At 47.6% G+C, this 14,766-nt stretch overlaps 1 protein-coding gene across 6 annotated transcripts in view; it reads right to left on the bottom strand.

The window, feature by feature from the left end:
- Positions 1-14,766, bottom strand: part of PPP1R12B (protein phosphatase 1 regulatory subunit 12B) — a 134,928-nt gene that overhangs the window by 25,947 nt on the left and 94,215 nt on the right. Inside the window, exon 1 of one of the 6 annotated variants that reach the window (XM_014872864.2) lies at positions 5,229-5,860. The exons of the other annotated variants lie outside the window; for them this stretch is intronic. Coding sequence (XP_014728350.1) covers positions 5,229-5,330 — 102 coding nt within the window. The 5' untranslated portion in view covers positions 5,331-5,860. Of the gene's footprint in view, positions 1-5,228; positions 5,861-14,766 lie in introns of those variants that run through there. 6 annotated transcript variants of the gene reach the window in all.

Below are 14,766 nucleotides of genomic sequence, written 5' to 3'. Positions count from 1 at the left end.
AATGATTCACAGAGGAAAACCCCATGTGAGAATAAACCTATGACCAGGAATATCTGAAACAGATGGAACCTGTCGCAAAAACACCACAGAGCAAAAACCGAACATCTGACACATTCATATTCCAAACTTGAGGAAGGCTGTACTCCTATCAGACATTTCTAATGACCTCCCAGCACTCTGGGACATTGACTTTTCACATGGGCAAGTGACAGGACAAGTGGGGGGATGGTTTTAAAGTAAGAGAGGAAAGATTTAGATCAGTTAACAGGAAGAAATTCTTCCTGCCCCATCCCTGGAAGTGTCCAATGCCAGACTGGATGGGGCTTGGAGCAACCTGGGCTAGTGGAAGGTGTCCCAACCCATGGTGGGGGTGTGATGAGCTTTAAGGTCCTTTCCAACCACATCGCTCTGGGATTAAGCATTAACACCAACCCTGGCAGTGTGATTTGCATGATGAGCACCTGCAGCTCAGCCACTCACATTTCTGTGCATTAGCTTTTATTTTTGCTCTAAGATTCACTTTGTCTTCCCCATGTACGTGTGCACATGACCGTAGCCAGCCTTGGTGCATTTGCTGCCATGGTAATCAGTGCTCAGAGCCCTGCTCAGAGCACCACAGGCTCTGTGTGGGGGCTCGTTAACAGAGATGGTGATTTGGGAACTGCTGCTCTTTATACTCAAGTATTACTATCAAGTGATTTGGTGAAAACATACGGCCCATAAAAGGTGATGCTCCTGCATCCCATAATTCACCCAGCATGGCTCCTTCAGATGCTCCAATGAACGGCAGAATAAAATAAATCAGTGCAGACCACTGTGTACATTTAGAGCTTTATTGCTGAGCTCTTCCTGATAAAAATTCATCTGGAAAGCTCAGGTTATGTACTCTGAAGGTGGCTTAATGAGGGAGCGGTCTAACATCAGACAGAAAGAGCCTTGCAGTGAAAGTATGAGCATGGACAGAACAAGAATTATACAGAATCTCTTGAGGAGTGAGCAACAACCATCAAGCAGCTACTTTACAACTGGGCTGGGCAGAGAATGGACAGGGAGCAGCCCTGGGGAGAAGGACATGGGGGTGTTGGTGGATGAGAAGCTCAACGTGCCCCAGCCACGTGCTCTGGCAGCCCAGAACCCCCCTGTGCTGGGCTGATCCCCCAGCGTGGGCAGCAGGGCAGGGGGGGATTCTGCCCCTGTGGCCCACTCAGGTGAGACCTCACCTGCAGAGCTGCCTCCAGCCCTGGGCTTCCAGCACAGGAAGGACCTGGAGCTGCTGGAGCGAGTCCAGAGGAGGTCACGGAGCTGCCCCAAGGCCTGGAGCCCCTCTGGAGCCAGGCTGGGAGAGATGGGGGTGTTCAGCCTGGAGAAGGTTCCAGGGAGGCCTTAGAGCCCCTTCCAGGGCCTAAAGGGGCTCCAAGAGAGCTGGAGAGAGACTTTGGACAAGGGCCTGGAGGGACAGGACAAGAGGGAACGGTTTCCCACTGCCAGAGGGCAGGGTTAGATGGGATATTGGGAAGGAATTTTTGGCTGTGAGGGTGGTAAGGCTCTGGCACAGGGTGCCCAGAGAAGCTGTGTCTGCCCCATGCCTGGATGTGTTCAAGGCCAGGCTGGACAGGGCTTGAAGCAACCTGGGATAGTGGAACGTGTCCCTGCCCACGGAACAAGATGGGCTTTAAGATTTCTTCCAACCCAAACCATTCTGGGATTCTAAGCAATGGCAGCCACACAGATGCAGCCACTACTGAACGAGCAGCCCACACACATTGGTGACAATTTTAAGTTTTGATGGTCTTTTTTACAGCAAAAAATATCAGCTAACAAATCAAGAAGGAGCAGTTTATAAAAAAGGGTAAGGTTTGACAAAGAGGTGGGAAACAACTGAGAAGCTGCAATTGGAATCTCTGCAGTAAGTTAGGAACATGCATTCTCCTTAATTTTTTCCCCCACCTAACCAATAGCACTTGGAGAAGCACAAGGGTTACAAAGTACCACAACAAACAGGTGGATAAGCCTAAACACAAACTACATGGTACTTCCTGTGAAAAAATTACTGGCCCAGCAGCAATAGGAATTTAAAAAAAAAAATTCGGTCTTGACTTCACTCTCACCCTTCCAATCCTGTCATTTATTTGCTTAAATAAACTGCACACAACATGTTTCATGCCCCTGGATGCTTATTACATTTTTGGAAGTGAATATTATTTTTTTCAAGAGGAGAAACCTCAAGCTAAATCACTATGGTGCGAAACATGATGACAAGGTACCTACTGCCAAACACTTGAAACTTGTGCCAAAAAATGGGATGATCTGAACTGATTTCAAAGGGGTTTGAGTTTCCTCTTTTGAGGAACATCCTCATTAAAGCAACATTTACCCTGGGGAATTGAACTAGATTTGAGTATTTTAGTTTGTGGAGGTCTTGGGACTATGGGACAGTGCTGACCTGGCACCAGGGACCAACACCCCACTGTCACCCTAAGCTCCTGTGCAGGGATATTCCCTCACTCACGGATTGCATGAGTTCACTGCAAAGTATCCCCTTCCTTAGCTGTGCATTTGGGGACTTCCCAGCAATCAAAGGAAGAGAAACCCCAGGCCATATTACCCTAACTCCTAAGGAGGAGCATTCCAAGCAGCAGTGCAAATGCAGAGAGAATGCCACGGGAAACTGCTTGGCAAATGACATTTAATGCAGCTGTTTGGCACTGACACCTCGATAAGTCAAACCTCCTTTGCTCTGCCTGGTTCTCCAAGAGTTTTCTCCCTGTGTGTACCATGTATGAGGCTCCTGTGTGTGCTCACACCCTGCTCAGCTGGAAATGTTTAGAGCCCACAGCTCTGCTGGTATCAAGGGAGTGGATGGAAAGATAAAAGACTCCAAGATTCCTACCTCGCTTATGATGGGTGGTAGCTCCTTGTGGCACAGGCCTGTAACTGTAGGCATGGGGGAGTGGGTGGGGAGGAATAAACACATAGAACAAACCCAGAGTAAACCAAACTCCCTTATTTCTCTTGCCTGTGGCAAAATTACATTGTCTTGGAGAAAGGGTTAACTCAAATCCTTATTTTAGCCTAAAGTCAACCCTTCTCTAATTAGCCTTTTAAGACATGGGCTATTTCCATAACCCAGATAGCATCAGGGCTGTTTCCTACACTGACTGAGTCAATGCTACTGCATTCCCCAGCTGTTTTTTCCCTACAGATTCTGTGGAGTCACAGCTGGTACTGCCTTACCACTGCAAGAATTTCCATGCTCATGTGCTGGTTTTCATCAAAACCTCACTGCCACAGGAAGCTCTTCTCCAGGCTCTCTCATTCCCACCTGGCACCTTTCTGTAACCACCTGAGAACTCCCACCACCTTCTCCAATACCCACAGCTCCCCAGGAGCCTGCAAATCTCATTGTGGTGATGGACAGAGAAACGAGCACCACCTCTACCCACCTGAGAGTTCCTACCACCTTCTCCAACACCCATGGACCCCTAGGAGTCTGCAGTCCCCCATGGCTCTGGATAGAGAAACCAGCCCCTCCTGTCAGTCTGCTCCTGGCACAGCTCAGGGCTCTTGTGAGAAGTTTGTCACTCTCCCATATACCCAGATGCATAAGAGGGAGAAATGAGTCAGTCCGAACACGTCCGGCCTTAAAAACTTGGGGTTTGAAAGAAATGAAACCACTTCCAGCAGGCTGGAATGGGTCCCCACCTGTTATGAGGCTGGTGATCAATACTGCAGACCTTTAGTGAGGAATGGTAAGTGCAGTGATTAAACTGATGAGGGAAGCACATACAAGCCCATGTGGGATAGTTTGAGATTATCTGAACCATCCCAAAGACACTCCAGCTGCAGAAGGAAGAAATCACCTGCTCCTGATTACAGTTAACAGCCCAGGGCAACCAGCAGCCACAGAAGCCTCGAGGCTGAAGTTCCCTGGGTCAGGAACTGCTTCCATTAATGCCACAGCAGTGGGTTAAAATTCAAATATTTCGGGCAATACTTTTTCCAGACCAAGATCTGTCCCTTCCAATGGAACAGGCAATGCATATCTGATTTGAGCAAATACCAGTGCTGGAATTAATTTAAGCTCCTGATGCCTGGAAAGGCTGACTGGAGCAGAGACTAGATAGAACAAAATTAATAAAATAGGTATTTATTGAAAGGGTACACTTTGGGCAGTGCAAGAGCCTGGCCACCCAAAACTAATCCAAGATGGATCCCAGTCACAAGTCTTTACACTTTTATAAGTTTTGGTTCATCTACACATTGGGGTCAATTATCCAACCACAGCCCCAGGCTATGAAGTCTCAGCCCCCTGCCTTGCCCCCTTTCCCTTGCCATTGTTTCTGCTTTTTGGGTACCAGATGTCCTTGATTCTCCAGCTAGAAAGGAATTGTTTTGTCTAACTACCCTATGAAGAGAACTTACTAACACCTAATATAAAGTTTCAGAGTTACACACTAAGCAGCAGAGATTCTGAAAAATATAAAAGCTAAAACCCAAGGCATCACTCCCATCAAAAATTAGCATGGGTGTTAAAAACTAATTCCTTCAGGCTTTGACTACAGCATGATAATATTTCTTGATGATGAAGAGGCTGCCTGTACAACGATTTGGACCCAGAGAGTTTGTGACAGCTTCTCCCATGACTCTGGAGCTATAAGCAGTATTGCTGGGAAGCATACCCAACTTCCCAACACCTTGGGAGAGGAGGATACCAGCTCTGGTCTGGGGAGTACAGGTAGCTACCTTGACTTGCCTCCTGCTACAGGTGGTTTTCTTCAATTTTTTTGTGGTGTTGAAATTATGAAACTACAGCACAGGCCAGCTCAGCCCCAGGGGTGAAAGCTGAACACAAACCTCATTTCATCAGCAATATCGAAGTGTTTTTGGAAAAGTGCAGTTCAACAAGCTGGTCAGGTTCTGCCTTGTTTTTACCAGGGAGGTTTTCATCCAGCAACAGCCAAGGGAGAGCCATGTTCCATGACAGGGGGAAACTACCATCCCAGCAATTCCCTACACCACTAATGCAGCTAATCCCAGTGCAGGGACTCTGGCAGCTGCTTAAAACCTGTTGCTGCCGAGGCACGATCCCAAGTTTCATTTAAACCATCCTCCTTCCAAAGGAAACCACAGCCACAGGTCTCCAAGGGTAAGACAACAAACCGCCACCACGGGGCTCTGCTCAGAGCATGTGCTGAGCAGGGTAACACAGAAAGGAAAAAGCTGCTTACTCTGAGAGTCTTTGCGATCGGGGAAGGAGAGGACGGGGGAGAGTCTGACTGAGCCTTCCTGCTGCGAGTGTATTCCTTACTCCTGGTGTACAGGGACGACATGGCCTTGCAGGCTGCGTATCTGTGAGAAGCAACACCAGTCTTGCTCTCCTGTCGCTCTACGGTGCTGGGCAGGTCCTTCTTCCAAGGTCACAACAAACTAATTAAACTATTCACAGCTCTGGTAATTAAACCCTCCTGTTTAGGGTGTATAATTTTAGGCATTAATCTGCTGCAGGAAGAGCTGAGGCTCCACAATGTTTCTTGTCCGAGCAGAAGCAGAGAAGGTGTCAAGGACTCGCTGTGCTCCAGTGCCGGATGCTGCTCTGTGCCAGCCTCACTGCCTGGGCCCCATCCCGACTTCTCCGCAAAAGGACATTTCTTCTCGTCCAGAGCGTGCCACAGGCCCAGAGGGATCAACCTCTCCCCAGAACTGCAGGAGACACAAACTCCCGGCTCAAGGAGAGAGCTGGAAACTGGCTGGGTTTATCTAGACACGAAGCTTTTGCCAAAAAAAGCTAAAAAAAGGAAAGGAAAAGCAAACCCTGATTTACTCCGGAGCGTGGCCGTGAGCTCTGCCCCTGCTGCATGGCGCTGCACGTTTTAAGTGAAACACAAAAGCATAAATCAGGAACAAACGCTGGTTTGGAAAGGGGCAGTCCAGCTGAAGTTGGGTTTTGTTCCATCCTCCTCCTCCACCTCCTCCTCCTCCCCCCTCCGCCACCCTTACCCACGCACAGGCTTCTCCCGTCCCTCCCTCCCTCTGCTGCCTTCTGACATTCTGACATTCCAGATCCTGACTCGCTCCAAAAGGAATGCTGGAGGGCAGCCAGCAGCAGCGATTCACTTTCAGCTTGGGATTTGGGCTGCCAAATTGGGTTTGGGATTGATTTTGGGATTTGGGCAGGGAAAAAAAAGAAAAAAATGGAAAGGGGGAGAAGAGAAAATCCTTCCTGAGCTTCAGAGGCCTGGTGGGCTGTGAGTGGGATGTTGGAGGAGCTGATGGTACTTTACAGAGGCTGAATTCCAGAAGATGTGTGTGGCTGTGACAGAGGGAGATGATTTAAAGGACAGGGAGCAGCTCATGCCATGAAAGCGAGGACACACTTGGGCAGCACAACAGGATTTTTGTTGTTTGCTCATAAGCCTGTTTGAGCTGTGGAAGGGCAGCACAGAGCTTGTGTAATGTACAAGGGAGCGTTTGGAATCAAGGAGGAGGGAGAGGAGCTGGGATGAAAGGACAGAGGGTGTGGAGAGCATGTACCTCTCCCAGACTCCCAGCTCTCTGCCAAGCTCTGCTGCTGGACAAGCTCACTGGAAGTGGCAAGATGGCTCTCTGCAAAGGTGAGTGTGTGTCACTCATGTCCTCTTGAAATAGGACATGGGATTTTCGTTTGAAAAATGCCTCTAACAAGCTCACAGAACCACAGAGAATCACAGAATGGTTGGGGTTGGAAGGCACCTCTGCAGATCATCCAGTCCAATCCCCCTGTCAAGGCAGGGTCACTTAGAGCAGGTGCCTGTCCTGCCAGGCATCAGCAGCGCGTGTCGTGCTCCAGCTTCACATTTGCTTAATATAAAACATTTCCTACCAAGGTCAGGCTGGATGGGGCTTGGAGCAATCTGGTCTAGTGGAAGATATCCTTGTCCGTGGCAGTGGAGTGCAGTGAGATGAGCTTTAAGGTCTCTTCCAATTCAGACTATTCTGTGAAGTGCAGAATAGTATCTATATAAAAATATTTTAAGAGTGTTATCCCACTCTGCATTGCTCTGAAATCCTGCTCCTTTTTGCACTCTGCCTGGCACCTGAGTAATTTAACTGGCACAGAGCTTGAGGAAGGGGCTTGGAATAGCAGCTACAGTAATTCCTCCTGCCATCCAGCATCTTCACTTTCCAAGAGCAAAGCAGCATCACTGTGTAACCAGGGAGAGCAGGAGACAAGGCTGCCAGATTTTCCTGCTCTAAGTTCCAGTGAGATCAGGTTTCTCTATACTTCTTCACAAGGAAGGAGGGGAGTAATCATCCTGACTGCAGGAGAGGGGAAAAGGGGTTTGGAGAGGTCTAATTCTGCCTGGGAATATCTCTGCATTCCCCTTTCAACGTAAGGAAATGAAGTCCAGACACACAAGAAGGCAGTGACAGGCACCCCCCCTGCTCCACTAGGCTGGGGCAGGACCTTGATCTTTCCAGCCTCCATCTGTTGCACTCATCACACACCTCTCCCTGTGCCTGGAGCCCGACTCTGCTGTACAACAAGGTAATTCAGATGCTTTACGTGCATATTTATAGACCCTGCACACAGGGTGATCCTTTCACACCAGTCTCAGTTTCTGGAGTTTCAAAACAGTGTAAGTGAAACTGGGCAAACTGGCCGGTGGTGCACTGGAGTGTCCCAATCCCAGTTCCAGGGCTGACAAAGCCCAGCTTAGTCACCAAGGCGGAGCTACACAGCTCTAAATTGCAGTGTTTTGTTTCCCATCCCATCCAGTCCCAAATAAAGCACTCTCACATCCCTCCACGGTCATGTTTCTGCTGAGGAGGGTCAGGAAAGCTCCAAAATCAACATTCTGGTACAGAACTCACAGTCCAAATCCAAAATACACCCTGAACCATTCCATACTAATAATTTAGTGACCCAGTGTAGATCTCATACAGAAGCTTAGTGGCCAGTAACTCATTTTAGAGAGAAGGGGAGGCCTGATTAGCCAGGACACAGAGAGCAGCAAGAGATGCAATATGGCAAAACACACCAGGTTCCAGCATTATTCCAACAAATGCCTGATTTAGGGGTTTCTTCCTGCTGGTTTGTACAGTTTACTTTCAAGTAGTCCCCAGTGGAAATATGAAACATGACTCTCCTTCAGAGCGCTGCTATTCCTCACAGCCTCAGCTCTGTCACATTCAAGGTCATTGTTTAGATCCAACTGTTCCTGTCTATTCAGGAGATTCCTCAGTCAGAACCAGGCTGGTCCATGCTTTAGCTGTGTTGCTGTGTACTTTACTAAGGAATATTTAAACAGCTTTCAAAAAGACATGCAAAAAAATAGTCTTCCATGAGCATTTCCACAACCACTATACACAATCCCTTGAGGCTGTCTGAGTGTTGACTTCATGCTCTGACCTATTTCTGGGGAAAATCACCCTAAAGTTTCTTCTCACCTTGGACTACAGCAGCACAACTGTACTATAGTATTATATCTTTCCCATATTTATATGAAATAGTGTATTCCTGTAGTTAGAGCTGTGGTCTTGGCTATGATCACTCTTCATACACTCTACCCAAGAAGTGGTCAGGTTCTTCCCCCAGAGGGTGCTGGGCACTACCCAGGTTCCCCAGGAAATGGGCACAGCCCCAAGCCTGCCAGAGCTCCAGGATTGTTTGGACACTGCTCCAGGGATGCCCAGGGTGGGATTGCTGGAGTGTCCTGGGCAGGGGTTGGGCTCGATGGCCCTTGTGGGTCCCTTCCAGCTCAGCAGATTCTGCTAGTTCCTTTTCCATTCAGATGTCTGTCCTCTCTCTTCCTTTGGTGATGATGCCTGTGTTTGTACTCCGTTTTTAAAATTAGTTAGACAGGAGAACTCATATGCATGAAAATGATGTACCAGAAATAGGATGAAACCCTAAGCTAAATATTTGAGAGGAAAATACATACACCCTTTTTTTCTGTGTTGAAAATCTTCACCTACAGAACATGATGCTGGTAAAACAAGTATCAGCAGCACTGCAACATTCCAACCTGCAGCAGACAAAAATGGGAAACAAATCTGGGAGCTGAAGCTAGAGCTGCAGTGATGCTCAGGGGTGATGCAAGCCCATAGCACATTCCTGAGTGCAGGGGAGGAGAAGCCCTCTTGGGAGACCAGAATTCTAATACAACTTGAAGAATAAGAGTAGTTGGTATTTTTGGAACAAATTATCCCAAAACTATCTCTTAGAAGTCCTAGCTGTCATTTTTCACACCAGGTTTACCAAGCACCTCACTGAATTCCTTCCCATCTACCTGAGTTCTTTCATCTGCAGCCAAACCTCTCCTATCTCCCAGGGAGCACGATGGTGGCTCCAGCTACACAGAGCTCAGCCTGACAGCACCAGGACGTTCTCAGCACTGTGACCTTCCCCCAGGGCCTCCCTGCCTACATCTGCCAAATTCATCCCAGCCAGGGACCCCCTGCCCCAGCACACAACCCTGTGATCATTGAGCAGGGGGAAGGTCTCTGGCACCATCTTGTCCTTGGCCAACCAAGGCTCCTCTGGGTACCACTGGGCATTCCTGGGGACCATTCCCAACAGGCACCTTGGACACTGATCTGGAGGGTGGGAGGATTCAGTCACACAGATGAGCCTTCCTTCCCAGCTGGCCTCAGGGCTAGTAACAGTTTAAGATGGCACTGTGGTACTGAGCTTTTGGGGATGGGGTCTCAGCAGTGGCACAGCCCTTGCTGTGACCCCCTCAAGTGATGCAAGAACAGGGGCCTGCACAGCTACCTGTGAATTACTGAACTGGAACCCAACTGGACGAGCAGAAAAGGGAGAAGCAGGCAACAGGCTTCATGTTTTCCTTTGAACCTGTCACCGAATCACAGAGGCTGGAAAAGACCTTTAAGACTGAATCCAACCATTCCCCCAGCACTGCCACCTTCACCACTAAACCATGCCCCCAAGTGCCACATCCACACATATTTTGAACATTTCCAGGAATATTGATTCCAATGCTGCCCTTGGCAGTCTGTGCCAGGGCCAGACCACCCCTTCAGGAAAGAAATCTTCCCCAGTATCCAACCTGAACCTCCTCTGGCACAGCTTGAGGCCATTTCCTCTCCTCCTGTCCCTGTTCCCTGGGAGCAGATTCCGACTCCTACCTGGCTGCCCCCTCCTGTCAGGGAGTTGTGCAGAGCCACAAGGTTTCCCCTGAGCCTCCTCTTGTCCAGGCTGAGCCCCCCAGGCCTATCACTGAGCCCACTTTGATCTCTTTTCTTTGAGAAGCAGAGAACCTCCATAATCACTTCATGCCACTCCAGACACTTCTGATACCTGCTGGCACCTCCTTCTACAGAGTTCAGCTGTTTGCTGTTCAAGTAAACAAATTTTCCCAATCCTCACCTTCTGGGTTTCCCACTGCAGAAGCAGAATGTGCTGTTTTTCTGTCAAGTCATGTGCTGGTCCAGGGAATCACTGAAATCTGTAATTTTATGCAATACCCAAATCAACTGTAAAACTGCGTTTATTCTCATGATACTTCTTTGGAGAAAGGGAACAAAATAATCTGGCAGCTGTTTCCAAGAGTAAGGCTACAAAGTCATTTTATGTCTAGAAAATAATGTTTCTAGGTATAAAATAGTTTTGTAAAATAGAGAACTCTGGAATTGTTTGGGTTGGAAAGGACCTTAAAGCTCATCTTGTTCCAAGTCCTGCCTTGGGCAGGGTCACCTTCCACCAGATTGCTCCAGGCTGGCCTTGAACACTTCCAGGGATGAGGCAGACACAGCTTTTCTGGGCAACCTGTGCCAGACACTCAGTTTAAACATAAAAAACCATTTACAATCGAACAACCCTCACGGGTTCTAGAGAACAGAGTCAGAATTAGATTTCCCATTGCTTTTATGTCACTGGACTGGCCCACAAAACTGAAATCCATAGGGCCACAGTACCGCACCTCCCCTTTGTAACACTGTTTATATTGTGGGCAAAGTTTAATAATCCTGCGATGGGCATCACCACAGGATGTCCTATATTGGTGGTTACTTCAACCCAAAATAACAGCCATTCTTTGTGCACCCTTAATGGTACCACTGCTTCGGCCCTCAAGAGGATTTTCCTTGCCTTACACTTGTCTCTCACTACATCCAGATCAGACCAAGAGTTGTTATCTGCAAAGGACAAGCTGTGACCAACCCCAGGGTGGCTCTGACAGCCAGGACAGTCCTGGTTTAACATAAAGGGCTCCACAACCAGAGCAAGGGCTACAGTCAGGGGGCCACTGCACCAGGGAACCAACCACTGCTTTTTCCACGTGAGATCTTGCAGTAAAATGTTCCTATCCTATCCTATCCTATCCTATCCTATCCTATCCTATCCTATCCTATCCTATCCTATCCTATCCTATCCTATCCTATCCTATCCTATCCTATCCTATCCTATCCTATCCCAAAACATTGGGAAAGGAATTCATCTGGAATGAAAAGGCTGAGCCTTTTTAAGCCTCCTGCTCTCACCTCTTCATTCACTGCACCCGTCTGTGCACTTTCTGTGCAAAGAAATTCTGCTTGTTCTGGAAAGAAACTGCTCATTTTGGTGCATAATGAATGAATTTGGGATTGGCAGCACAGGGGATGTGACCAAAAGCTAATGTTCAAAAGTGATCACAGAACCCAGAGAATTATAGTGCCATTAAGTCTGGAAAAGATCACAAGTCTTCTCACCTATTCTATGTTCTGTGTGGATTTTGTAGTTTTTTCCTGACAAGGATTTTCTGCTTTGGCTACAGGGATGCTTACAGGGCAGGAGAAGGACTGGACTCCAGCTCAGGGGTTGATGGCACTGGTTGGTTGGCTGGTTTTTTGTGTTTAATTGGCCTTTTTCGATCTAAAAAATGTAGTGACTCAGCTTCACTGTTACCCTCTGCATTGCTTATTAACAGTCATGTTCTCATGACACTAGGTAACCTGAACAGGTAATTTTGACCGAGTATGTCTCTGTACAGTGAGAGAACTAAAAACTGGCTCCAAAATACAAATTTTAATTCCTGGGGTAGAGTCATGGGCAGCTGAGGAGCTGCTGGATTACAGAAATGAATGTGCTGTACAGCAAGTATAGCCAAGGAGCTGTGTGTATAGAACAGCCAAGGAACTGTCTGTATATAGCTGTATAAACACATTTGTATTAATTCCTTTAGCAGTAACAAGGCCAACACCTATTATCTTTAAAAGAAGTTATTGAAACATTACTTGTACTCTAGTCTACAATTTGTACTTCTGGGCGTTTGATTTAGCTTATTTAATGGAACTTTGTATCTCAAGATTTAATAATTCAAATTATTAATATTGTTATTATTACTACTACTGCTGCTATACAGCAACTGTACATGATATATAAACCCTACTGTAAATAAATTACTTTAAAATCAACCTCAAGCTTTACCAGGGTCAAATACAGCTTGCAGGGCTTATTTAGCACTGTAGAAGGCTGTCAGGGTTATGCTGGACTGCAGAACTGGAGCAAAGCAACATGGTCAGGCAGTAGCTGTTCTGTAAATGGGATGTGCAGGCTATGCTGGAGTTTTCCATAAATGGAATCTGAATCGGAGGAGCACAGGCCAGGATTCCCAGGAGCAGATCTGCTGTAGTGCCACATAGATAGGGAGTAAAGGAAGGAGTCTATAATTGCATCTATAGCATCATACTTTTCCCATTTTTTATTCCCATCTCTAAATTTATCACAAAAAAGCTGGAAGCACCACGCTTTAGGCATACCTGGATTAGCACTGAGCAGCACATGCAGATCATTTAGTGGGGCTGAGAATAGCACATTTTAAATATAAAATTTCAGAGTTATTTTCTTTTTCCTTTCTTATAAATAGAGGTAGTAAAAAGCAAGGGTGAAGACAGTTCAAAAAACAGGGAAACATCATTTTAGCACCTGCAAGTGCCCAATTCTGCATGCAGGAGAAACATCTTCCAGCAGTTCTGTGGAGCAGAGTTGAGTTTTTGGAAGAAAAGGTAAGGTGCCTTGGACACTCAAATCCAGCAGGTACAGAAGGAAGCTGGGCTGTTCACTGACCCCTCTGGGGACATCCCTAACTTCAGAGGGGGAGAACTGGATCTAAAGTAAAGGCTGCAGAGAGGGAGATGGTTTCACTGTCTTGAGTTTGTCATCATTTGAAGATAAAGCTCAGGACAAGCCCAGAAAACCAATCTACATCTACACTTCTACAGCAAAGGCACTGGGAACCTGAGATAGGGCCTGGAGGGGGCAGACAAACCCAGTTTGGGAGTATCAAAGGCAGAAATGCCTCTGAGAGAGGCCACAGATGTTCACGTTTCCTCTCTGAATGTGCTATTAAACTGCATTTCATAGAATCACAGAATATCCTGAGTCAGAAGTGACCCACAAGGACCATCCAGTCCAACCCCTGCCCTGCACAGACACCCCAACAATCCCAGCCTGTCCATCCCTGACAGCACTGTCCAAACTCTCCTGGAGCTCTGGCAGCCTCAGGGCTGTGCCCATTCCCTGGGGAGCCTGGGCAGTGCCCCAGCACCCTCTGGGGGAAGAACCTTTCCTTATAGCCAGCCTGACCCTCCCCTGACACAGGCTGATGATGAGAGGTTACAGAAATGAGTGGCAACAGTGGCAATAACCAGAAACAACAAACCCGCACCACAAAAGGCTCCAGTTGAATGGGACAGATGTGGCAGCATTGCAAAACATAAATGTCTCTAAGATCACAGACAGGATTCCATTCAGGCTGTAAATGCAGCCATGGGCACAACCCCTGGGGCAACCCCAGCACTGCCTACTGCTATGTCATAATCCTGGCCAGGTCTGTACACCAGAGATTGGTCTGGTGGCTTTGGAGAGGTTCCTTCACGTCCACCCAAAACCTGGCTCTGCCTTCTTTCCTGAACTCAGTACTGTGCTTTGTTCAAAAAAAGCATGACAATAAAATCACAGAATCACAGCATCACGGACTGTTAGAAAAATCTTTAAGCCCAACTACTCCCCCACCACTGCCATGTTCACCACTAAACCATGTCCCAAGTGCCACATCCACATGTTTCTGAACAGTCCCAGGGATGGTGACTCCACCACTGCTCTGGGCAGCTGTGCCAGTGCCCGACCACCCTCCAGGGAATTTTTCCTAATAACCAACCTAAACCTCTCCTGTCTCAACTTAAGGCCATTCCCTCTTGTCCCGTCCCTGTTCCCTAGGAGCAGAGCCTGACCCCCCGCTCCCCAGCTGTCCCCTCCTGTCAGGGAGTTGTGCAGAGCCAGAAGGTCCCCTCTGAGTCTCCTTTTCTCCAGGCTGAGCCCCCCAGCTCCCTCAGTTGCTCCTCATCAGAACTGTGCTCTACACTCTTCTCCAGCTCCGTTGGCCTTCTCTGGACAGACTTCAGCAAATCCAGAGAGATGCTTTGCTCTGTTCACTTACAAGTCCAGTATGAGCACTGCTCATGCAAAAAAAATCACTTGATTTCATCCAGTTCCAACCATTAAGGATAAAGTAGTTTTTTTCCAGGGGAAGCTGTCTGGCAGTTGCACTCAGCAAACATTTCCTGACAGGTTCCCTCTTCCCACCCAGGTTTCTCACAAGGAGGAATGCAACAGCAATTTGCACAGCTATGAACAGGCCATGTTAGGGGAGCCGAGAAAGCAAACAGCCATACAAAAACCAGATGGAAACAGCTATTTCAAGCTAAGGGACTTTCCAAAATATGACGTAGAGAAATAAGTATCTCAGAGCCCTTAGAACAGTCATGATCCATTCTGCTCTTTATGTA

The sequence above is a fragment of the Sturnus vulgaris genome, chromosome 29 (genome assembly GCF_052056855.1).
Source record: "Sturnus vulgaris isolate bStuVul1 chromosome 29, bStuVul1.hap1, whole genome shotgun sequence".
NCBI classification, from domain to species: Eukaryota; Metazoa; Chordata; class Aves; order Passeriformes; family Sturnidae; genus Sturnus; species Sturnus vulgaris.
Note: the sequence above shows the minus strand (reverse complement) of the source record. Positions and strands in the feature narration are given on the sequence as shown.